This window comes from Gadus morhua, chromosome 23 (assembly GCF_902167405.1).
Source record: "Gadus morhua chromosome 23, gadMor3.0, whole genome shotgun sequence".
Classification (NCBI taxonomy): Eukaryota; Metazoa; Chordata; class Actinopteri; order Gadiformes; family Gadidae; genus Gadus; species Gadus morhua.
In genome coordinates, this window is record NC_044070.1 from 19259579 (window position 1) to 19270056 (window position 10478).

General features: G+C 51.4%; 1 protein-coding gene across 1 annotated transcript; it reads left to right on the top strand.

Annotated features, from left to right (window-relative positions):
* Positions 1–946: 946 nt before the first annotated feature.
* On the top strand, positions 947–9728 carry dync2i1 (dynein 2 intermediate chain 1; the record flags this gene model as incomplete). Its single annotated transcript, XM_030349070.1, has 20 exons — positions 947–1514; positions 1597–1778; positions 1921–2100; positions 2213–2269; positions 2621–2831; positions 2917–3043; positions 3125–3254; positions 3563–3674; positions 3792–3886; positions 4193–4322; positions 4602–4774; positions 5006–5168; positions 5591–5719; positions 5827–5888; positions 6025–6076; positions 6182–6242; positions 6577–6655; positions 8086–8217; positions 8836–9071; positions 9163–9728. Coding segments are annotated over 20 exons (3069 nt in total), but the record flags the coding sequence as incomplete, so codon positions are not given.
* Positions 9729–10478: the final 750 nt, after the last annotated feature.

Consider the following 10478-nt stretch of genomic DNA (forward strand, 5'->3'; position numbering starts at 1 on the left):
CTGATTTATCTGTTAATTCTGTCGAACTCAACCGTCTCTAAGGTGTTACCGTTATTGTCCACACAGCCTATATACGGCTGACGTTTTTACTCTTATTTTAATCTAATAGTATCAGACATTTCGTTCGCTGTTCTGGAATTCAGATAATCTAATAAAGTCAATATCAAATTATATTTATCTGTTTTGATCTCATCTCAACAAAAAAAGATGAACATATAAGGAACACTCCAACAGACTGCTCGTTGTAAACCAGCTGTAGTTTACCGTCTATAAACAATAAATCAAATCTATTTTTAAAATATCCTGTACACTCCAACCCAGCGTATCGATTAGCCGTCCTGTTCGTATCCATGGTGATCAGCTGTTGATCCCAGCGATCGCTCGGTGATCGCCGGGCGGGTCTGTTGTCAAGAAGAAGTGACGCGTTCTCCTTGGTTTCAGACCGCTGCGCGTGCGCAGTAGACGCACACCAACATGGCGGCGTCAACACAGCAGCGGAGTCCTCCTGATCTGAGGGATTATTGAACCGCGGACAACGATGCTAACATGCCGACTGAGAAGGTAAACCTCCAATGAAGCTCCCCAGATAACGTTAAGATGTGTCCTAATGTCAGTAGATCGGAACTATATATTTAACCTATTTCTAGTAATACTTTATAACCATCTGTTCATCTAAAAGAAACTCACCAAGGAAGACACTTGGAAACCAGCCGAGCTGACCAAACACATGAGGGTGAGTTATTCTAGATAAAATAACGAGTTAACTAACTAGTTAACTAAAGTTATGAATAGGAGTCGGAAGTTTTATTATCTCACCCCAATAAATCATTATTGCTCTACTCTCCAGGACGCTGGTCATGGAGACAGGAGGAGGGAGGAGAGAGAGAGGAGGGCGAGAGACAACACCAAAGAGGAGGAGAGAGAGAGCAGGAGGGCGAGAGACAATAAGGATGAGGAGAGAGAGAGAAGGCGGTCGAGAGACCCCAGGGAAGAGAGACACGTAGAGAGGAAGAGAGAGGGAGCGGAGGAGAGAGAGAAGGAGAGGAGGAGGAGGGAGGGAGGAGCAGAGAGAGATAAGGAGAGGAGGAGAGAAGGAGGAGAGGAGAGAGAGAAGGAAAGGAGGAGAGAGGGAGGTGCAGAGAGAGAGAAGGAGAGAAGAGAAGGAGGAGAGGAGAGAGAGAAGGAGAGGAGGACAGAAGGAGAGGAGAGAGAGAAGGAGAGGAAGATAGAGAGGGATGCAGATACGAGAGGACCTGATAGAGGCCCCCAGAGACACCGAGAAGGAGAGAGAGAGAGGCACAAAGACCGGGCGAGGGAGAGAGACATAGGAGACGAGAAGGATAAAAGGAGAGAGGAGAGAGAGGGGCATAGGAGGAGAGAGGGAGGGAGAGAGAGGGAAGGAGAGGAGAGAGAGAAACACAAAGAGAGGGAGCATCGGGAAGAGGGCGATCGACGGCACGATGAACGGCCCGACAAAGCACGACGAGTAAGACGCTCCGAGGAGAAGGAGGAAGGTAGGTTCACCTCCTTCTGCTCACGGTGCTCCTGGTGGTTCTCCTCACCGGAGCAGGAACCCTCACGATTCTCTGATTTCAGAGAAAAACAAAGAACCCAGAAGAGACGGAGACAGGAGGAGGAAGCAGGAGGACGGAGAGAGGGGGAAGGAGGACGAGAGAGAGAGGAGAAGAGAGAAGGAGGCGAGGAGACGAGAGAAGGAGGATGGAGCAGGGAGGGATGAGGAGAGAGAGAGGAGACACAGAGAGCGGCGACAGAGACCGGCAAGTCACCTCAGACTCAAACTTCAGCTTTGAAAAGACGAGCAGAATTCATCCGGTTCCATCGGGCCGCGTGTTCTGATGTTCTGATGTCATGAGAGGTGCGTGTGGAACGGCGTGTCATCGTGGTGTTGGTGGTGTTCAGGTCGAGGATGTCGGTGGGGGCGTGTCCACGGAGCTCAGGGAGCCGGAGGAGACCAAGGCCCGTCACCATGGGGACCAAGACACTGGGGAGAAGGAGCGGCGGCGAGCGAGTAGACACCCGGTCCTCCCAGAAGCAGCAGCAGCGGGAGCAGATGTTCCTCCTGCTGCCTCCGAGAGGAAGGTCGGTTTCCCCTTCAGACTCAGCCTGCTGTGCAGCGCCCCACAGAGGAACGCTCTGGCTAATGTGCTTAGAAGTGATGAAGCGCTCGACTAAATGTGGACCGTTTCTCCAGGCTGCTGCCGAGCCAGAGTCGGCGCACGGAGAGCCCGCGTATGAAGACGACTTTGAGGTTAAACAGAACTTCTTGCTCCCATGACTGTCGTTCTAATGTTTTATCTGTTCTAACGGCTTCTTCTCCTGTTTGTGAACATGAATGGCATGCTTCCGTGATCTTTAACAGAGAGGGGTACGTGTTTTGACGTACAACATTCATTCATAGCCCTGATTTCTCCTTAGCTCCTAGTGACCTCAGCTTCTAGTGACCTAAGCTCCTCCTATTGACCTGAGCTCCTCTTGACCTGAGCTCCTCGTGACCTGAGCCCCTCGTGTCGCCAGCTCCTCTTGACCTGGGCTCCTAGCATGCAAGTGGTGGTGGACGTTCAGGCATCTCTTCCTGATCAGTCGGTCTGGTGCTCTACAGGAGTACGAGGAGGACTTTGAGGAGCTGGATGAGAGTGGGGAGGAGGAGCAGGAGGAAGAGGAGAAGGAGGAGGTGGTGGTGGAGTCCCCTCGCCAGAAGATGGGAGCAGAGAGGAGGAAGGAGGTGGAGGCCATCCAGAGGGCCATGGAGGAGGAGAACCGAAGAGCAGCAGGGGGGAGGAGCGGAACCGAGGAGGAGATCAGACCCCAAGGTGGGCTCCACTGTAACTCCTCTGTTTCCCAGGTAAGGAGGTCTCAAAGAGAAGGTCCTGACTCTGCTCTCTGCTCCGTCCCCAGAGTCCGAGCAGACCCGTCCGGGCTCTCCTCATCGCGGTTCTCAGAGAGGTCCTCAGCGCGGGAAGTTTATCGACTTTGTGGCGGCGAAGCAGAGAGAAATCAATCAGAAAGTCGCCAGCAAGCAGAAGTAAATCTCCTTTCCAATAAAACGCATTAGAGTCGTCTTGTGAAGGGCGGAGGTTTTACGGCTGTTGTGTGTTTTCTGAAGGAAGCGCAGTACGGAGCTGCTGCGACTCGTGGAGTTGGACTTCTCTCCGACCTTCTCCCTCCTGGACCTCCCACCGCTCAGCCAGTACGACGTCTACATCAAGAGCTTTGGGAACACCAACACCAAACAGGTCAGAGGTCACCAGGTCCTGCTTCGATGGAGACCACAGCGAGATGTCAGTCTGTCTGTTTCACTTTCTTTTGTCTTTATTTTCTCTCTCTCTCTCTCTCTCTCTCTCTCTCTCTCTCTCTCTCTCTCTCTCTCACCTGTCTCTCTCTTTCTCTCTCACCTGTCTCTCTCTTTCTCTCTCACCTGTCTCTCTCACCTGTCTCTTTCTCTCTCACCTGTCTCTCTCACCCATCTCTCTCTATCTCTCTCCCACCTGTATCTCTCACCTGTCTCCCTCTCACCTGTCTCTCTCTCTCCCCGGTCTCTCAGGCCTATGTCCAGTGTCGTGAGGATGACGGGGAGCGAGACGTCCAGACGGACCTCATCGAGGTCCTGGACAGGTGGACCCAGCACCCGGCGGACCACACTGGAGCCTGTGGGGGTAAGACATGCAGAACAGTGAGACAGGCAGACAGAAAGAGAGAAAGGCAAACAGACTGACTGTGTTGAGACAGGCAGACGGGTGTCTCGACCTGTCTGATGACTCTCATCATGACAGAACCGGGACGGTCTCAGGACGCCCCAGATGGGAACACGGCGCAGATTAACATCGACTCCCAGCGCCTGGCCACCTTCCTACACTCAGCCGTACAGGTAACACACACCTGGACAGGTAACACACATCTGAACAGGTAACACACACCTGGACAAGTAACGCACACCTGGACAGGTAACGCACACCTGGACAGGTAACACACCTGGACAGGTAACACACATCTGGACAGGTAACACACACATGGACAAGTAACGCACACCTGGAAAGGTAACACACCTGGACAGGTAACACACACCTGGACAGGTAACAGACAGCTGGATGATGGTTCATGAGATGAGCTGATACATGCCAGACAGGGTGGACCTATTGTCACAGTTGTGCGGTGTGGCGCCCCGTGTGGCCAGGTGATGTCGGTGCTGCTGGAGGAGGACCACGCTGAGAGACGGTCTCTGAGGACGACCAGCAGCCAGACGGACGCCCTGTCCTTCAGCGAGGGAAACCTGCAGCTCAACACCCAGCTGCCCTTTCTCCACGGTAACACTCTCCAGGACGTTCTCTGTTCTAATGAACACGCGTCCTTTGTTCTAAAGACACACGTTTTTCCCGTTCTCAATAACACATGTTCTCTGTTCTAAAGAACTCATGGTTTCTGTTCCAAAGAACACACGTTCTCTGTTCTGAAGACACACGTTCTCTGTTCTAAAGACACACGGTCTCTGTTCCCCTAACCCTCACGGTCTCTGTTCCCCAACCCCTCACGGTCTCTGTTCCCCAACCCCTCACGGTCTCTGTTCTCCCTCATGTTCTCGTCAGGTCGGCCCTGCAGCCTGCTGCTCTTCTCCGCGTCCCAGAGACAGACCCTGCTGTCGGTCCACGGCCCCCTGGCCCAGCCCGGGGCGGTCCGCCTGGACAGCTGGACCCTGCTCTGCGTCTGGAGCATGTGGGAGCCGTCCCGACCCCAGAAGGTCCTGGTCTACGAGTCTGAGGTGAACCCCCAGGAACACTCTGGCCTGTTTTTAGCGTGTGCTTAGCGTGTGGTGAGTGTGTCACATGAGCTCTCCCAGCTCTGTCTGCAGTCCGATGTTTTATACGCGAGAGAAACCCGATCAACCCTGACTAGGGTTGCAACTCACCACAAAACTCACGTTTCGGATCGGGTCACGGTTTTTGAGTCACGGGTCGGATCATTCTCGGACCTGCTTCCTTTTCCCGGGCAGGTGAGGTGCTGCTGCTTCAGCCCAGGGAGGGGTGCCCTGGTGCTGGCCGGGACGTCGGACGGCTCCCTGGTGCTCTGGGACCTGAGAGAGCCGGCCGGGGGTCATCACACCATGACCGTCGCCGGGGCCGAGTGGACCTTCAGACAGCCCACCTTCTCCACCGGTAACCCACGGATACGGCCACACGCACTGTCACTAGCCCCCACCCCCCCACCAATCAATACGTCAGCATCGACCAGTCACCATCGAAACATCACCATGACGTCACCAATCCACCAATCGTCATTCCCCATCGCTAGCGCTCAACAATCCGACCAATCGTCATTCGCCAACACTATCACTTAACACATCGACCAATCATCGTTGACCTGCTGCAATCAACACACCGCCATCCACCAATCAAAGTAGATGTCTGATCCGTGAGCATCCAGTGTGTTTGTTCCTCTGAGTGTGTGTTCGTCTGAGTGTGTGTTCCGCTGAGTGTGTATTCCTCTCAGTGTGTGTTCCTGTGATCGGTGTTCCTTCCGATTGTGTGTTTCCCTGAGCGTGTGTTCCTCTGCCGACGGTGTGTGTTGTGTCCTGTAGACGCGGTCCTCTCCGCCCTGGGGCACCACTCAGCAGTCAACACCATCGCGGTGCTCCCCTCCCCCTCCTCCACCACCTCCACCTCCTCTACAGCCGCAGAGCCCCAGCCCCCCCTGCTGGCCAGCGAGGGTAGGACACTAGGCTCCATCCACTAGTACTGCAGCTATCACTGCTGAGTAGCCCCGGCTTGTGGTCTCACCCGCTGCTCTTCTCACTGTCTCTCCGTTGGGTTTCAGAGTCGGCGGGGACGTCCTTCCAGCTCGCCTCTCTGGACGAGAGGGGGGTTCTGAACCTCTGGGTAGGTCATAGGTCGTTGGTCATAGTGAGTCTGCTGTAGAGTCACAGGTCATAGGTCAGACTGAGCCTTCTGTAGGGTCATAGGTCTTAGGGAGCCTGCTGTGAGTTCATGCTGTGTTTCCTACTCTGGCCACCAGGTGGTGCTGGAGTTGACCTCAGCCAGCCTGGCTGGATCTCAGACTGACCTGGGTAAGACCCACCACTAAACTCTCTCTCTATCTACACTCTGAAATTCCTCTCTCTTTCCACCAATGAGCTGACCCGTCCTCAAGCTTGTCCTCATCTCCCTCGCAGGTCTGAGGCCCGGAGGAAAGGTCAAGCTGCTACACAGCTCCTGTATGCCTGCTGTGGAGAGGTGAGACAGACAGACAGACAGACACATAGAGACACAGACAGGTTACACTGATAGACACATAGAGACACAGACGGGCAGGTTACAAAGCAGACAGGGTACACAGACACATACATACACAGAGAGACAGATCAACAGACAGAGACAGAAACAGAGAGAGACAGACAGTTCAGACAGACAGTTCAGACAGACGTCGGGACATAAATAGCCCCCGCCTCCTCACAGCTGTTCCCGGCGGCCGTGTTGATGCCAGTGTTGTTGTCGGTTTCATGTTCATCCCCGTTGGCGTCCTGACCTCCATGGGAACTCTGACCTCTGTGTGACCTCTGACCTCCAGGGAGGGCGCCGACCTTGAGGCCCTGCAGCTCCACTTCCTGCCCAGCGACGCCAACCACTTCCTCATCACCACCAACATGGTCAGAGACACGGAGAACACCTACATGTTCATCCTGTCCTGAATCTACTCTACTCTGTTCTACTCCACTGTTGTACTCTACTCTGTTCTACTCTACTGTTCTACTCTACTCTGTTCTACTCTACTGTTCTACTCTACTCTGTTCTACTCTACTCTGTTCTACTCTCCTCTGTTCTACTCTACTCTGTTCTACTCTCCACTGTTGTACTCTACTCTGTTCTACTCTCCACTGTTCTACTCTACTCTGTTCTACTCTCCACTGTTGTACTCTACTCTGTTCTACTCTACTCTACTGTTCTACTCTACTCTGTTCTACTCTACTCTGTTGTACTCTACTCTGTTCTACTCTACTCTTCTACTCTACTCTGTTCTACTCTACTGTTCTACTCTACTGTTCTACTCTACTCTGTTCTACTCTACTGTTCTACTCTACTCTGTTCTACTCTACTCTGTTCTACTCTACTGTTCTACTCTACTCTGTTCTACTCTACTCTGTTCTTCTCTACTCTGTTCTACTCTACTCTGTTCTACTCTCCTCTGTTCTACTCTACTCTGTTCTACTCTCCACTGTTGTACTCTACTCTGTTCTACTCTACTCTACTGTTCTACTCTACTCTGTTCTACTCTACTCTGTTGTACTCTACTCTGTTCTACTCTACTCTTCTACTCTACTCTGTTCTACTCTACTGTTCTACTCTACTGTTCTACTCTACTCTGTTCTACTCTACTGTTCTACTCTACTCTGTTCTACTCTACTCTGTTCTACTCTACTGTTCTACTCTACTCTGTTCTACTCTACTCTGTTCTTCTCTACTCTGTTCTACTCTACTCTGTTCTACTCTACTGTTCTGCTCTACTCTGTTCTACTCTACTCTGTTCTACTCTACTCTGTTCTACTCTACTGTTCTGCTCTACTCTGTTCTACTCTACTCTGTTCTACTCTACTCTGTTCTACTCTACTCTGTTCTACTCTACTCTGTTCTACTCTACTCTGTTCTTCTCTACTCTGTTCTACTCTACTCTGTTCTACTCTACTGTTCTACTCTACTCTGTTCTACTCTACTCTGTTCTACTCCACTCTGTTCTACTCTACTCTGTTCTACTCTACTCTGTTCTACTCTACTCTGTTCTACTCTACTCTGTCCTGAATCTACTCTGCTCTGTTCTACTTTACTCTGTTCTACTCGACTGTTCTCCTCTACTGTTCTACTCCTCTACTGTTCTACTCCACTCTGTTCTACTCTACTCTGTTCTACTCTACTCTGTTCTACTCTACTCTGTTCTACTCTACTCTGTTCTACTCTACTCTGTTCTACTCTACTGTTCTACTCCACTCTGTTCTCCTCTGCTGTTCTCTACTCTGTTCTACTCTCCTGTTCTCCACGGTCCTGTTGTTTGGGATGATGTTCTATCGTAGCGTTCTGCCCGCAGGGAGTGGTGCATCATGGGACGGTCCATGGGTTCAGATCCCCTCCCAGGGACTACGGCTCTCAGGAGGGGGGGTCGAGACCCCTCAACGTCACCTCCCTCCACTTCTCCTCCTTCAACCCCCAGCTCTTCCTGGTACACACACACACACACACACACACACACACACACACACACACACACACACACACACACACACACACACACACACACACACACACACACACACACACACACACACACACAAACACACACTGAATGAGGTAATGACTGAGTGAGTGAGGTAATGGCTGAGTGATGAGGTCATGACTGAGTGAATGAGCTAGTGACTGAGTGAATTAGGTAATGGCTGAGTGAATGAGGTGATGGCTGAGTGGATGAGGTGATGGCTGAGTGGATGAGGTGATGGCTGAGTGGATGAGGTAATGACTGAGTGGATGAGGTGATGGCTGAGTGGATGAGGTGATGGCTGAGTGGATGAGGTAATGACTGAGTGGGTGAGGTAATGACTGAGTGAATGAGGTGATGGCTGAGTGGATGAGGTGATGGCTGAGTGGATGAGGTAATGACTGAGTGGATGAGGTGATGGCTGAGTGGATGAGGTGATGGCTGAGTGGATGAGGTAATGACTGAGTGGGTGAGGTAATGACTGAGTGAATGAGGTGATGGCTGAGTGGATGAGGTGATGGCTGAGTGGATGAGGTAATGACTGAGTGGATGAGGTCATGACAGGGGGCTGTACCTGTGCTCCAGGTTGGCTGCTCGGACGGCAGCATGAGGCTCCACATCGTGTCGTCCCATTGGCCGCTGGCTGAGTGGACCACCTGCCGAGGGGGCGGGGCCCCGGAGGTGGGCGTGGTCTCGGTCCGCTGGTCCCAGTCCAGACCGGCCGTCTTCTGCGTCCTTGACTCCGCCTCCCACCTCCACCTCTGGGACCTGAGCCGCGACGCCCTGGGGCCCGTCGCCACGGAAACGCTGCACGCCGACGGGTATGGGCGGGGCTTAGACTCAGGGAGGGACCACAGGAAGCCCCAGAGTGCCCCCTCCGTGTTGACCTTCTCCTCTCTCCGTGGTTGCCAGGGTGACGGCCATGGCAGTGTTTGGCTCCGCCTCCTCCTCCTCCTCCTCCAATCAGAGCTCGTTCTCCGGAGTGGCGCTGGCGCACCGCACAGGGAAACTCCAGCTCCACTACTTCAACCCCAGCTTCTCCTCGGCCAATCACGCGGAGGATGAGGGCGTCCTGCAGTCCATGATGGACCAAGCCCTCTGATTGGCTCAATTTGATGTGTAAAGCCTCCTTGGTTTATATTCAATGATGTCTAAACTATTCTGATTGGTTTATAGTCCATAATTTATAAAGCATTCTGATTGACTTATGGTTTATGATGTATAAAGCATTCTGATTGGTTTATCGTCCATGATGTATAAAGCATTCTGATTGGTTTATCGTCCATGATGTATAAAGAATTCTGGTTTGCTGGTTTGTACTGTGTATATATATACCTTCATTTATTTTTTACAGATTTAAAAATAATATTTAAAGTAGGCCTATGTTTCCTAATAAAATGTTATTTAGAAAGCTCTGAATTTCCATGTCAAGCCTGAATACAGCTGAGGCCAATGAGGAAATAAACATATAAACAAGCTTTGGTTTGTTGGTAATATCACTGGTATAATTTCTGGTAGGTTTAACTATTGTGGTGTAAAAAAACGTAACCAAACTCAATCTAAACCTTCCATGTTCAAAATTGACAGCTGATATGTGGGGAGACATTTAATATCTTTGTGTTATACACATTATAATGCACCATTCCAGAGCCCATCCAAAGCAATGGGATGTGGGACTTATCCTACCTGAACTGTACTAACTCCTACTTTGTGAGGTGGGGATAGGTCGATCACCCCCCGGTTCGATAGTAGTAGGTTCCACTTCGACAGTGCACTTTTCTTAGTTGGAGGTGGGATAAGTCCCACGTCCCACTGGTTTGGATGGGCTCTGGAACGCACCATAACCTTGGACTTCAACGAACCCGAGTCCGTTGCCTGGTAACCAGGATCCCACACACAGGATGAGAGGAAGATAAACACCGCTTCAGAAGGACTATAGCTCAGCGGAGCAGACCGTTCACTGGACCGGACCGTAACCGTGGTTCACCAGACCGAAGAACCCGGACGGTGTATTTTTTTTACCGAATTGAAAGTAAATTAATCGCAAAAATGAGTCAACCGTGTAGTTTGTTCAATAGGATTCTTTTAATCATCATAACAAAAGTTTCAGTGTACAGTAACGTGACCCGAAAACAGGTTTATTTTGGAGTTCATATTTTCGCGTGTGTCGAGTGTTGCGTGATTTCCGCTGATTGTTTGAGCCGAGGTCGTTAAATAAAAGCCCAGCC